The following is a 14723-nucleotide window of genomic DNA, read 5'->3' as shown; positions in this document are numbered from 1 at the left end:
GGTTCTCCCCAGAACCTCCGCAGGAAGCATGGCCCTGCCAACACCTTGATTTCAGACTTCTGGACTCCAGAACTGTGAGAGAATCAATTTTTGTTATTTTTAAGTCACCCAGTTTGTGGTCATTTGTTACAGCAGCCCTAGGAAGCTAACACAGGTCCCTACGAGTCTTCATAAGAAACACAGGCCTGTAAAACCATCACTGAGCTCGTAGTTGCTATTTATCATCATGTATTTTCCTCAATCAATGGAAATAAAAAATGTTTCTATCATGTGAATAGTAATAAAAATATTGCTATCAACAAACATGTATATTTGCAGTCCCATCATCTTACAGAGAGGGTGGCTGAGTCCCAGAGGGGGCTGTGGAGGAGCTGGCAGTCTGTTCTGGAACTCAGCTCCCTGCCTGGTGAGTCATTTCTCCTCCTCCAAAGCCCATGCAGTTTGGGGCCCCTTGTGGCCCTCAACAGCCCACACACAGAAATCAGAATCACGCTTGTACAGCAGGAGGTTTAGAAACACCACCCTCCTCCCTCTCTCTGCCTCTCTTAGGGTTTGGCAACTCTAAGAGCCGGTTCACACCCTGTGACTGCTCCAGAAAACCAAGAATTGCTAAAGGCCATTGTGTCAGCTTTGCCCAATTCATGCCACCTGACACCCTGGCCCTCCACACCATGCCACAGCCCCCTCTCTCCTCCCTCTGCCCCCGTTGGTTTCAACATAGCAGGCTGCGGTGGGACAGGGCCACTGATAAAAGGAGGGCAGGACCTGGAGAGCTGGTCCCACGGGCTGGAGTGTTGCCAGGCAAACACCATGGCATGGTCCGTGGCCTGGGCAGGTGAGTGAGCACTGTCAGGGAGAGAGGGCTGGGCCCTGAAGCTGTGGGGAAGCGGGGTGTGTACATTAAATGGCTCCTTGGTGCTGTGTGCAAGGAAGCAGGAGCATCCAGGAGAACTTGGGACGGTCATCCCATCCCTCCTCTGCCGCCTGGCTTGCAGTCCCTCAATTCTCGTTTCTGTCAGTTCCCCTCGGGCCTTGCGTTGCAAGGAAAGGCTTTTCTCAACAGGCTGAAAATGACTTTTCCTCCTTCTGTCCCAGAAGCCCAGAGTCAGTGAGCCCCTGCACTAGGTGGTCGTCTATCCTGTGCTCGTAGGCCCCCACTTTTGGCTTCATCGAAGAGGTGCCCACTGGCAACCCCACGCTGATTGTCCTGCAGGAGGGCAGCCTGGAAGCCATGACCCTGGATGTCCTTGCAAATTTTCATGTGGGTTTTATTAGGTTAACTGGAAAATCCAAGGTCACCAGAAAGGTGAAATGAATCCTTTTTAAGGAGCCCTGCAGAGCCCTAGGTCTCCATGGATGTCGGTAACCCAGCCAGCGTCTTCTGAGGTGTGGCGGGAAAGCAGCAGGAAGCCCAGAGGCCTCACCAGGTGATGGATCTTCTGGCCAAGACCTCCCAAATGGGCTCTTTCCAGCCCCAGGACAGATTTCTTCTCCTTTAGGAAGAGAAACTTTCTCTCTGAATACCACACAAGTCAGTGGTTTTCCTAGAATCTTCCTAGATCTACACCACCCTTCACTGATGCTCTAGAGGAGGCAGCCTCAGCTCATGAAAATTACCATCAGCCCAGGCCAGGGAGGGCCCCCTGCCATGTGGTCTGGTGAAGGGATGGACACAGTGCCCTCCTAGGTCCCTTCTGGACAGAGGAAGCTCGATGTGTAGGAAACCACCTAGAGCCACCCCTCCCTGACCACCTCCACCTCCTGTGCTTCCATGGGCAGACGGGGCCTGGGAAAAGGAGGGTGACACTTGACCTCTGCCTTCTCTCTCTTGCTTCAGGTCTGATGGTCCTGCTGGCGATCCAATGGGGTGAGTGGCGCCTTTCTTGAGGCTAGCCCTGGCCTCCCTCTGCCCCATCTCTGCTCTCTTTCTCTCCCACTTACTCCCCCCACCTCACCCCAGGAGCTCTTGCCAGTTTTAGTGGGGACTCTCCTCCAAAACCCAGCCCCCTGCAAGTGTCCTCATCCCCCTACAGCCGTGCTGTTCCTTCTCCGGGGAAGGTTCTTGCTGCTTACCCACCAGCTGAACTGCACGTCCATGGGGCCAGCTTAAGTGTCAGCCTCTCTCAGGTCCTTCCTGAGGTCACTTGCTCCAACCTCTTTGCTCTCCACGCCTGAACACAGTTCACACTGTGAACTGTGTGTATCAGTGTTTCTCACAATGGGCTTGGGTGCCTTCCCCCAACAGGCTCTGAGCTCCTGGAGGTAGGAAACCTCAGTCTTATCCAGCTCTGTGTCCCAGCCTCTTAGCTCAGTGATGACGACACACTCACTCCCGCATCTGTTGAACTGATAGCGTGTAGGGCTTGGGAAGCCTGGGGGCTCCTTCTTGAGTCAGACAGAAGAGAGCTCTCCAGGGATCTGCAGCAACTTGGGTTTCCAGGTTCCCCTCCTACGCCACCACTCCGTGCGCATCAAGGCCCCAGGAGTGCTGGCCCCTCAGACCCTGTCACGAAGCTGGGCTGTGGCACTGAATACACATTTCCCCTCTTGGTCTCACAGGAGCGACAGCCAGGGGCCACAGAAATAACAAATATGGGGAAGGTAGAGGTTGAAGATTTCCCAGAAGCTGTAGTCCAAGCTGCGTCTGGGCATATGGTGTAGCGTGATACATACAGCTGTAGATCTGTAGTAGAATTCTGTGTGGACGAGGGGTAATACGTGGGAAGAACTTAGGACACAGCCTCTCTGCCAGCGCTGTTCTGAGTGTTTTGCATGTATTAACTCTTTGTCTACACAACGGTCCTATGAGAGAGGAACAATGATTGTTCTCATTTACAGGGGAGGAAGCTGAGTTACCGGGCTAGAAAGTTGCAGAGTTGGGATTTCAACTCAGGCATTGAAATTCCAGAGTCCCTGCCCTTAACCACCACACTTTACGGCCTCTGTAGTAGAAAAATCCGTGCATGATCTTTGATTTTATATAACAGGATATGTAAAAAGAGCCTCCTGGCTCCTTCCTAGATGGTCCCAGAGATGTCTTCTCTGGGTTAATCCCCTCCTTCCTTCCTTTGCTTTGGGGAGTTCACCAATCCTCCCTCTATATCACTGCAGGCGACACCCCCAGCCCCCAACAGCCAGCTCCATTACTGGATGACTTCTGGTTAGGGCCAGTGACGACCCAAGAGCTCTGAATCCTCCTGCTGGGAGCCAGCTGGCCACCCCAGGGAGTCTCACCAGCCCTCCATGCTCTGTGTTCCCACACACCCTCCTGTAGCCACTTTGCACCCGTCCCCGGCCCTGCCCTCTCACTGGCCACATGGGTGCTGGAGGGGGCGCAGACAGACCCTGTCAGGGCAAAGGGAAGTTCCATGGTCTAGACACCAGCCACAGATGTGCTCCTGTCCAAACTCACCCTTCAGCCAGTTCCTGGCATAAAATGTTGGCCCGTACAAAGCACACCATGGTAGAATGCGAAGCTGGAAGAGACCACAGAGTCATTTTCAGATGGGGACCCCTGGGCCAAGGCTGGAGAGGGGATCGGCGCAAAGTGCGTTCCTGACAGATGTGGGAATGAAGACTAGCATTCTTGCTTTCTGGCATTCTGGTCAACCTAGCACAGTGTTGAGCACGGTGGGGGCCATCACTGCTAGACCAGCCCCTCTGGGAGCAGAGGCCCTCCCCAGGAAGTCTTCTCACATGCTGTAGGGGAAGCCGGAAACAAGCTGCCTTTTCCTAGATAAAAGAAGCTCTTTATTAGCACCTTTTCAATGATGTTAATAAACACAGATTCTCCACAAGGAATAACAAGTAAATGCAAACCTCTAAAGCAAGACTAAAGAAATGGAAACCGGGCCTGTAACTGGGGCCTCCTCCCCTCCACTTCATGTATTTGCATTTTAATTAACATTCTGAAGTATTCCGAGCTATGCTTTGGAAGTTCTGCCTCCCTGCCTTCAGCAGATGAACATGCCATGTTTAACGCCCTCTGGCATACAGAGGTTCTGTCCCCAGGCAGAGGGTGTCAGTCCCCACCAGGCCCTTCTGATCGCCATTTCTTTTCTTTCCCCCAACTGGCCAGGCTCTGCTGCAAAACTGGTCTGCTACTTCAGCAACTGGGCCCAGTACAGACAGGGACCCGCTCGCTTCTTGCCTGAGGATGTGAGCCCCAGTCTGTGCACCCACCTCATCTATGCCTTTGCTGGCATGAACAATCACCAGCTCAGCTCCATCGAGTGGGACGACGATGCACTCTACAAGAAGTTCAATGGCCTGAAGAAGATGTGAGTTGCAGAGGAGGGGCGATGGGAATTGGAGAAGGCATGTACCTCCTCTCAGAGCCAGAAACCTTCCCCAGCACTGCAATCCAGCTACAGGCCCTCTGTGTGGCTTTGGGCTAGTCGTATCCCTTCTCTGGGCTGTCCTGCACATATATGGAAGAGGTAGGGGAAGATAGGGACTCCTTAAGGGCCCTTCCAGTTTAGATCTAAGTAGGATCTGGACTGTGAAACTGTTTTCCTCTGCTGGGAATGAGTGCCCTTCTTCCTCCTAAAATCTACCCAACCTTCAGCTCAGGTTTCTCCACCACCTTGACGAAGCCTCTCTGAGGACCTGCCCTGACCTCTCGCTTCCTGAATTCCTTGTGTGTGTGTGTCTCCCCAGCCAGAAAGGAGGTCCTGGAGGGCAGGAACACGTCTTTTCCTTCCCAATCGAGAGATTCCCCAGTGCAGGCTCTGCGCATGGAGACTCACACCTCCCCCACCCAACTCCGTCAGCTCTGCCAGGGCACCACCAGCTCCTTGCAGTCAGGGAGGTGAGCCCTGGGAGCTGGCTGCATGAATTTGGGCTCTTCTCTTGTCTTTTCCAGGAATCCCAAGCTGAAGACACTGCTGGCCGTCGGGGGCTGGAACTTCGGCACTCAGAAGTGAGTTGACTGTGGGCATCTGTGTGGCAGAGCCATTGGGTGGGGAACCAGCTCACTGGCCGGAGAGATCCCTGGTCAGGGAATCGGGCCAAGCCAAGGTGTGGCCAGAGTGAGGGACATGGGAGGGGATCTGGATGCTAGGAACTGACTTTCCTTCTGGGTTCTTGGTGTCTCATGGGGAGGGCAGAGAGGTGGGTTGTGCTCCAGGCTACTATCCATCCAGTCTCACCAGGATCACAGGATCCAAACGCAGCACAGACATTCTGACCTCTTTCCATGCCTCAGCCTCTTCCTCCACAAAATGGGTGGAGGGAGGGTCCCAGTTAATCCCAGACAACATACAGTGTCTATATTTTCTGAGCTCTGAAACAGGATAGCTTGTGTGAAATTTTTCTTCCCATTCTGGGTGTCAAAGGCAGTTTGTGAGGCTGAACATGGATGCCAAAATATTGCCATTTCTAGGACCTTTTTGATGATTTATGGAGACAATGGAATGGGATATTTGGGACTAGACTTTTCCTAGAAAGTCCAGAATATATTGTTCCCAAAGTTCTAAACCAGTCTTTCCAGGCCTTTTTTGTACCATGAGACCTTTTGAGAACCTGATGACATTTATGACTCACCTTTCCAAAATACTGCTTATACACAGAGTTTTTATTGATATGCAGGGGTTCCTACCCTGGGGTTCCCAGGCTCACGGACCCCACTTAAGAACTGCAGCTGTTAATTAATTTAAATTAATAAGAAAAAGAAAACAGGATCAGTCTATAAAAAACTCAAGACCCCGGAGAAGTCCAGGGACTTCTTATAGGAATGCTGAGGAAGGAGGATGTGGGGAGGTGGTTCCTGGGGCAGGCTAGGGATTTTGAAGAGCTCTGGATAACACACAGTATCCTACAAATGTGAGTTATAAGAAGAGTGACCAGGTTAAAACGCCAGGGAACTAGGACTGCAGCCCCCAAGCTACCCAGACTCTCACCTCTCTTCCTCTTCCACTTAGAAACTGATTCCTCTTCCTTGTAGACCTCCATGCGGGGGTGACAGCCAGCTCTGGTTCAGGGCTTCTAGTGAGTCAATGTGTCCCTGGTGATGCCAACGTTTGGGGGCAGGACACACCTCTAGGTGGTCCCTTTCCCTTAGCCAGGCCCGTAAGTCACCAGCACATGTCCCAGCAGCCTCTGGAGCGGCCCCCCAGCGCCCTCCTGGCCTAACAGCCAAGCACCAACATTCCAAATAGTTTCTCACTACCTCTGAGGAGAGAGCGGCCCATTGCCCGGTGCAGGCAGTCCCATACTGCCCTTTGTCACCCCATAAGTTCACAGATATGGCAGCCACAGCCAACAACCGACAGACCTTTGCCAACTCAGCCATCGAGTTTCTGCGCAAATATGACTTTGACGGCCTTGACCTTGACTGGGAGTACCCGGGAAGCCGGGGGAGCCCTCCTTCGGACAAGCACCGCTTCACAGCCCTGGTGCACGTATGGCTAGGTGGGGTCACCCAGCTGGCTGGGGGCCCAGAGCTGTAGCCTCCCAGGACATGAGTTTGGTATATTTACACAGCACAGACCAGCCCCACCGTCAGTCTTCAGACACCGAGAGTGAGCCTCTGTTTGGGTTCACAGGGGCCAGCCTGGTCCCTGCCTCTGTGCTCACCCTGAGCTGTCCCTGCAGGACCTGGCCAGCGCCTTCCAGCAGGAAGCCCAGACCTCAGGGAAGGAACGCCTCCTTCTGAGTGCAGCTGTGCCGGCAGGGCGAAGCTACATAGACGCTGGATACGAGGTGGACAAAATTGCTCAGTGAGTCTCAGACAGACATGGACCACAGGCGTGGACCCCGTGTTCTGTGGGGTGGGAGGGGCCATGGGCCGGTTGAGCTTTCAGGAGTAGAGCAGGGGTTCACCTACAAGGTGTCGTTTTGGGAAAGCCCCACCCCTCCACCAGCAAACACAGGAAGGATTTGCTCAGTGTATCTGCTCCTCCACGCTCCAGATTCCCTCTTCTTGGATTCTTGTCCTTGTTGTTGAGAACTCAGCCTTAAAGAGAAACATCCCGGGGTCGGGGGGGGAGGGAGGAGTGAAGCCCCAGCATCTCCTAGAGGATGAGCTGTCCAGATCCTTGCTCCCCAAAGTGCTGTGTGTGGACCTGGGTGCCTGTTGGAAATGTGGCCTCCTGACTCAGACGTGCACGTCAGTCACCTGAGAATCTCCCTGAGGGCAGGTTCTGACTCAGGAGACCACATTTCTAACAGGCACCCAGGTCCACAAACACTGAGCTAGACTTCCCTCCAAAACAGCAAAATAGCACGAGGTGTCCTCAGCAGAATCGGTCCTGAGGGTGCTAAGGGGACAGCTGGGTGGAGGATGCTAAAGACAGGAGTGCCAACATCACAGTTTGAATGAGAATGGCCTCGAAAATGGGGGTGCTGACTGGGGAGTGCTGCCTATGTCAGCTTTCACAGAGTCAGAGGAGAGCCTGCAGCCCTCGCCTCTTACCATCAGGTCCCTCTCAGGCCCTGCACCACGTGGGGGAGGAAGGAGCAAGGAAGGGGAGGGCTGCACCCTGCTCACTGGCCCCTTACCCCTCTTTCCATGCCTCCTGCAGGAATCTGGATTTCATCAGCCTTATGGCCTACGACTTCCACAGCTCGTGGGAGAGGACCACAGGACATAATAGCCCCCTCTACAAGAGGCCAGGAGAGGGTGGGGCAGCGGCTGAACTCAACGTGGTAAGTGGCCAGAGGAATGAGGCAGGACTCCCCTTCCTCAGGCCTTGCCAAGTGGCCTCTTTTGAGCCTCTGGGAACCTGATGGAAAAAAAAGCAGGAAGCCCAGCGTGGCCCCGAGGGGCCAGGATGCCTGTTCCTCCGGGTGTTTTATTTCCCTGCTCCGTGCCGCTGCTGTGCAGCACCTCAGCTCATGTTAGACATGGCAGGCCACCCAGCGACCCATCGGGAGGCCCTCTCTGAGCTTCCAGCCACAGTGGCTCCTGCTGCTTCGCACATTCCCACCCCGTTTCCTTCAAGACAATGGGTGAACTTTTGCTCCGAGTCACTGATTGGGCCTTCTGGAAGGTGCTTTCAAAGGCGGGAGCTTTCTCAAGTGGAGAACATCTCAGGACGTGTCACTGAGGGCAGAGCTACCCCCACCCTGACCACAGCCTCTGGAAAGAGCAGGTTGCGTTTAGACGGGAGTGGGTTGGGGTTTCCTGCACAACTCTTCCTCACTGAGCAGGCTAGACACTTCTTATAAGCCCAGACTACACTTTAAAAGTCAAGAACAACAAAAAGGCCTAAATTAAAATGCTTTTAATCCTGGGGAGCCCACATCTCTGTGTATCAGCTGGGGCAGAACATCTTGGACTTCGGTGGCTCCTTCACCTCTTTGGGCGCTTGAGTCTGGCATCCACCTTTCACATGGAGCCCGGCCCATGTGTGGTCCCAGAGGAAGCCAGCCCAGCCCAGTGGGACACACGGCATTCAGCTGAGAGGTGAGGGGTTGAAGTGCCACCGGCTCCGTGTTCTCCATTCCTACAAAGAGGCCTCTGCTCTCTGTACTGTGTGCCCGGGATTGCTTCTGGCCAGAGAGGTGACTTTTCCAAACTTGCACAGAAGTGCCACAGAGCTTAGCAGGGGCCCTGACCTCTGCCCTCAGAAAGCTCCAGTCTGATCCAAGATAAATCACGTAGACCAGCAAAAAGGAACAAAAATAAATAAATATAGTGAAAGCTGTTCTTTACCCAAGTGCTGAGCGAGAGGACCAAGACTCAGACAGGGCACTTCTTGGGGGAAGTGAGCCCATAATCCTGAGGAAGGATCTTCATTCTTATGCTTATGCTGGGCACCTCCTTATGTCATAGGCCTGGAGCCATCAAGTCAAGTAATACCAACAGGGAAGGTCTTGTGCAGAGGTGAATGGGGAAGCCCTGTACTCACTTGTTCTTTCTATTTGAGCACGTACATGTCAAGCACTGCTCTAGGCACTGGGGAAAAGAGACCCAAGCCTCTAGTCTCGTGCTCAGGGGGAACAACATGAGTGTGGTCACAGTTAGCAGCCCTTCATTGCACTGTGCTGGACCTTACACACGCATCACGCCCCTGCTCTCTCACAACACCCTTAGAGACAAGTATTTCTGTTGTGTCCACTTTACAGACAGGAAGCTCGAGGCTCAACAAGATTAAGTAAGTTGCTGAGTAAGGCAGGGATCCCTGGCTGCTCTGTTCACTGAGGTGCCCAAGCATCCCAGGACAGGTCTGGCACACTGTGAGCCATCAGTGCGTATTTGCTTGGAGAATGGCTGTCTGACTCCAAAGCCCACATTCTTGGCTGTAGTGCCGTGAGCTTCTCTCACGGGGGTTGAGGCTCTAAGACAGGATCTAAGGAAGACGGGGCAGAGTTGGAACACTAAATAAAGGCCTGTGAAGCTCCTCGGCAGCCCCCAGCCTTGGACGATCACAACTGGGCTAAAGGCAGAGAAAATTAACTCTGTCCCCTTCTCTGCCACCAGGACTTTGCCGTGCAGCAGTGGCTGCAGAAGGGGACCCCCACCAACAAACTGATCCTAGGCATGCCCACCTACGGACGATCCTTCACCCTGGCCTCCTCGTCAGACCCCAGAGTGGGGGCCCCAGCTATGGGGCCTGGAACCCCTGGCCCCTTCACCAAGGAGGGAGGGGTGCTGGCTTACTATGAGGTAGGAGAGCCCACAGCCACCCCTAGTACCATGAAGGGCAGGGGCTCCTTCTCCCACAGCATCTGAGTGAGGATGCCAGGCACAGCGAATTCTGGCCAGGTGAGTTCCATCCCATGCCTGTCATCTCGGGTTTATCCTTAAGCCCAGGCGCCTCACTGAATCCAGGGTTCTAGGTCACTCAATCTAGAACCTCCTAGGTTCTCCAGGCTCCCTCAGACAGGAACTTTCTGATCTCCAGTCTGCTCTTGGCGGGAGGCACAGATGCCTGAAGTGCCACCCACCTCCTCCCCGCTCTGTCTCCTGTTCTGACAGGTCTGCTCCTGGAAAGGGGCCTCTGAGCACAGAATCGAGGACCAGAAGGTGCCCTATGCCTTCCAGGGTGACCAGTGGGTGGGTTTCGATGATGTAGAGAGCTTCAAAACCAAGGTGAGGCCCAGCGCTACTGCAAGGGGGTGGTCCTGGGTGGGCTCAAGGCCCGTCAGTAACATTGAATGACAGCATTCAGAACCTCTTCAAGGAGGGTCTCCTTTAAACCATCTCAGCATTTCACAGATCTCCATGTGACAGCATTTTCACCTTCACCACATATCGATTAAGAAAGGACACAATGACAAAAAATCATTCTATGTTGAGTAGCACTCTTAGAATTGGCATTTTATTAAATAAAAATTCCACATAGATATGAAGAGGAGAAATGCATACAGTGAGCGTATCATTTTGTTCAGTCCATGACAATATTTGTTGTATGTTCATAATACAGACCTTGTGATTTACTTACATGACACTCACTCCTAATGAGCCTAATGTTGGTGGCTCAAAACTTAGCGTTTTATTTGTTTCCATGCCTCTCTCCCCACGAGGCCTGTGGCTCCTGCAGAGCAGCACTTGTCCATCTGTGCATCTCCCGTCAGCGCCATGCAGGCAGTGGCAAGTTCTTCTAGAGTGTGGGCAAAGTGATTTGGGAGAATCAAGGAAGGAACATGATCCAGGCTGAGGGAGATGGGAGAAGGGATCATGGTGGAAGGGTCTTTGAGAAAGTCTTAAAGCAGAGAAGGTGGGCATTCTGGGGAGGAAGCTGCAGGAGCAAAGACACGGTGGAGAGGAAAAGGGAGGATGGACTTGGAGAACAAGACATGGGTTCACACAGCTGGAAGCCCAAGGGGGGACAGTGTAGGAAGGGAGGTGGCTGGAGAGGGAGATTGGGGCCAGGAAGTTTCCAGACCAGCCCTACCCTCCAAACCCCAGCCTCACTCCAGGGTGAGCCATGGCCCCTTGGCAGAGTTAGGGGACAGGGGAGCCCACTCTGAGGGAACACACAGCTATACCCTGAGGAAGCCTCTGGGATCTAGTGGAGGAGAGTAGGCCCTCGGGGAGGACAAAGACAGGGAATTGATTCAGATCTTTGGGGAAGTTTTGTCATTCCCTATGGTAACTGAACTCATCACAACCAGCGGACAGTATTCTCAAACACAGCAGCTCAGCCCAGAAAAGGCCGAGTTGTTAAGGCTTCCAACCTAGGGAAGTCCACACACCCATCCACTCCTCACACCTCCACCTTCAACCCCATCCCAGGCCATACTATGTCATAACAGGGGATTCCAGAAGGTTCATGCCCTGCAGGTATCAGGACGTAGCCAGCTAGGCTCCCAGCCCAGGGCTGTGCCAAAAAACCACTCGCGGGCCTGGGGGCGCTGGAGAAAAAAGGGGCCCTCTCTAGATGAGGAAGCCAGGCTCTGGGCTGGCCTTGTCGGGCTTCCCTGGGCTCCTCTACTCCCATCTCGTTCCTCGCATAGGTCAGCTATCTGAAGCAGAAGGAACTGGGTGGGGCCATGGTCTGGGTACTGGACACAGACGACTTCGCTGGCTCCTTCTGTAACCAGGGCCGATACCCGCTCATCAAGACCCTGCAGGTGGAGCTGAGTGAGTAAGGGGCCAGGGACCAGAGGCAGAATTCGCGAGTAGGATATGAACCCCTGTCCCTGAACTGCAGGCCCTGGCTCCTTCTGAGGAAATGGCTTTGCCCCAATACTGTGATTTCCCAAATTTCATGCACCCCCAGGAGCTGAGGAAACTGTTGAGCCAATTCTCTTTTCACACTCTCCTTCCTCTTTCTGGTTGAGGCAATGCCCGCCCAGGCTGTTGGTAACCAGGGCTTCCCTCCAGGGGCCTGGGAACAGCAGCTTGCTCCTCTCTTCTCAAGGAGAAAGCCTGCGCTCAGCCTGAGGTGTGAGACCCCACTGGCCTCCCCAGCATATGCTTGGGCTCTGCAGATGGTGGACGGGCCGCGGCCTGCCTGTTACACCTGCAGCCCTGGTGTTTTCTGTTGAGCTGTGCTGCAGCTGGCGGTGTGGCTGCTGACTGCCTGTGGTTGCTGCCTGTGTGCTTGGCCCATGGGTTTGGGATTTCTTGGGGGAACCTTGGCTCAATCTTCACTGCTTTCCCAGGTCTTCCTTGTGTGCCATTAGGCTCTCCAGAGCCAGAAGTTCTCACACCGGGCCAGCCCTCTGAACCTGAGCATGGCCCCAGCCTTGGACAAGACACCTTCTGCCAGGGCAAAGCTGATGGGCTCTATCCCAACCCTCAGGACAGGTCCAGCTACTACAGCTGTGCAGGGGGGCGGCTGTTCCAGCAAAGCTGCCCAAGGAGCCTGGTGTTTAGCTCTTCCTGCAAATGCTGCACCTGGAGTTGAGTCCCCAGGGCCGCTTCAGCCCAGCATCCAGGCCAGGGCCCGGGATTGCTCCACAGCCTGCCTCCCTGGCTCTTCCTGGAGCTGCAGTCTGGCCCCTGCAGGCCTCTCTGTGGTCTTTCCACATCCAAGCCTTCTGCTCTCAGCCTTGGGTGCCTTTTGTTCTGGTCCTCCTGGGCTGCCTCTTTTACTTGCAAAATAAATATGTGGTTTGAACCCCACTGCCCCATGATGTGGTGTCTTACAGAGGCTCTCTAAGCACACTGTTAGTTCAAAAACCGCGCTGGGGAAGGTAGTGAGCCAGGAGGAGAGGGTGGTATAAGGCATGCCTAGGTCAGAGCCAGGGGAGAAGGCTGTCCACTCAGGGTGTGCCAGGCCCTGCACCAGATCTCTTCTCGAGGACTCTACTTCCAGTGGGCAGCTTCCAGCACACAGATGACCGCATCTGGGCCACGGCCCTGACTCCAACACGTTCTTCATTCGCTCAGAAACCTTTGGAGAGAGAAGAGCTTTTCCTGGTGACCTCCACTGAAGTGTTATTCCCAGGATGCACACTAGATGGCAGCAGAGAAGAGCTTTTCTTTGCCGTGGGCTCTGTCGTGGCCACTAGGCGTTAAGAGAAGGATCCAGACCCCTGTACTGAGCGCTCCCTTGGAGACAAATCGTTTCAAGCCGTTCACATGCCTTATCTCACCTACTGCTCCCATTTGCCAGATGAGGCAGGGACAATTATTATCCTCATTTGACAGATATTTAAACTGAAGACTGAATCTAACCCAGGTCTGAGTCCAGAACTGAGGCCTGAATGGGCCGAGACGTGCCGGAGAGCACGTGCGCACAGCATCCTGGACAGATAGAGTAATACAAGCAGTCCTTGCGGCTTTGGGTTGAATCTTGGTCATTCTATTTGAAGACAGCCTGCACGTAACCTAACGGTCCAGCGTGCGGTGCACCCGCCGAAGCTGGTTTTTGGTTCAGGGTGGGACTTGGGCAGGCAGCTGGGCATGGGGACAGGTGGGGTCAGAGGAGCTGACCTGGCCCTTCGCACGAGTGCAACCAGCAGCAGATCCCTATAACAACGACTTCCCCACTTCTACACCCTCCCTGTCCTCGGGCCTTTTAAAATCTGCTCTCCTTCAGTCCAGAGCACAGGTCTGTCTGCCCACGTTTCTTCCTCTGAGGTCTCTGCCAACAAGGCTTCCTGGCTGCCCCCAGTGGAGTCTAGGGTGGTGTTTCCTTACAGGGGGCTCCTGAGACCCAGACAGAGCTAACTTCTGGCCCCACCACCAACTAGCCGGCTAGCCGTGTGAAACTCAGTCTCCTCATCTGTCAGACTGGGTCACCCGCCCTCCCCGGGGGGCTGTGAGTAGTGCACGCAGTGGTGCATGTTAGCTGTGCCTAACGTGTAAGCAGCACCCACTCTCCCTCCCTCTTCCCTTCTTAGTCCTTTCTTCACTTTCTGTGGGCCACATAAACCAAGAATTGAGCAAATAGTCTCCTTTTAGCAGAATGAGCTCTCCTGTTGGTGTCCAAACATCCAGTCCCCCAGAGGACTAACTGTTGCATCTCTGCCAGCTTTATCCTTGGGACAGCATTAACCACAGCCCTTCTCTGGTCTTCACACTCCTGCTCCCCTCCAATCTCATGGTCCCTGCCTCAGCTCAGGCCGGCAGCACCTCTCAACAGTCTCCTCACTGGTCTCTCTGCCTCTTGCCCCTCTCCCGTCCAGTCCAACCTCCACACTGGACCAGCTTGATCTTTCTAAATTAGGGATCTACTCCTGTGGCTTCCCATGCGCAAGAAATACGAGCAGCTTCCCCAGCCCAGAGAATAAAGTCTATCATCAGCACAGCGTCAAGACCCTTTCTTAGGGCCCAGTCTCTTCTCTTGGTCTCATTTCCTATCATCCCACCCCCATTTGGTGACAGGGTAACCCAGCTGTCAACATTAACCTCAGCCATGCCAGCTTCTCATCTGGGGCCACCAGATGTCCACGTCTCTCCTCTGAGGTTTGAGCCCCAGCCCCAAAGCAAATACTACTTTTTAAACAAGACTTTCTCCATTTACCCACCAGACTACCCACCCCCCACACTTGAGTTTATAAACTAGGTGTTGCTCCCGTGTATGCAGCCAGCCTTTGAAGTTAGGTGCAAATGCTGCTTGAATTCTTAGCGTGTGATTGGCTTTGGGCAACATAGTTTGAAAGGACTTTGGGGTCACTATGCTTTGGTGGCTTAACCCATGACTGTCTGGCCACTCTCCCTAACAGCGATGACCACTCTCAACCCCTTGAAGAGAGATTCCTCTGGCCTTCTCTCTGAGCATACTCATACATTCACCACCATATCTAATACACCTGCTGGAACCCCAGGAAAATTCCCCCTGACTTGGGACTCAGCTCTCCTGGTGGGCCCACAGGCCCCCACC

At 53.9% G+C, this 14723-nt stretch overlaps 1 protein-coding gene across 1 annotated transcript; it reads left to right on the top strand.

Annotated features, from left to right (window-relative positions):
- The first annotated feature begins 955 nt into the window (after positions 1 to 955).
- CHIT1 (chitinase 1) lies at positions 956 to 12537 on the top strand. Its single transcript, XM_058533873.1, is given in 10 exon segments — positions 956 to 1867; positions 4079 to 4280; positions 4865 to 4925; positions 6237 to 6401; positions 6595 to 6719; positions 7542 to 7647; positions 9425 to 9610; positions 9923 to 10036; positions 11404 to 11530; positions 12055 to 12537. Coding segments are annotated over 10 exon segments (1356 nt in total). The 5' UTR covers positions 956 to 1842; the 3' UTR covers positions 12300 to 12537.
- The last annotated feature ends 2186 nt before the right edge of the window (positions 12538 to 14723 follow it).

The sequence above is a fragment of the Diceros bicornis genome, chromosome 38 (genome assembly GCF_020826845.1).
Source record: "Diceros bicornis minor isolate mBicDic1 chromosome 38, mDicBic1.mat.cur, whole genome shotgun sequence".
In the NCBI taxonomy this organism is placed as follows: Eukaryota; Metazoa; Chordata; class Mammalia; order Perissodactyla; family Rhinocerotidae; genus Diceros; species Diceros bicornis.
The sequence above is the reverse complement of the archived record's forward strand: the minus strand, read 5'-3'. Positions and strand labels throughout refer to the sequence as shown.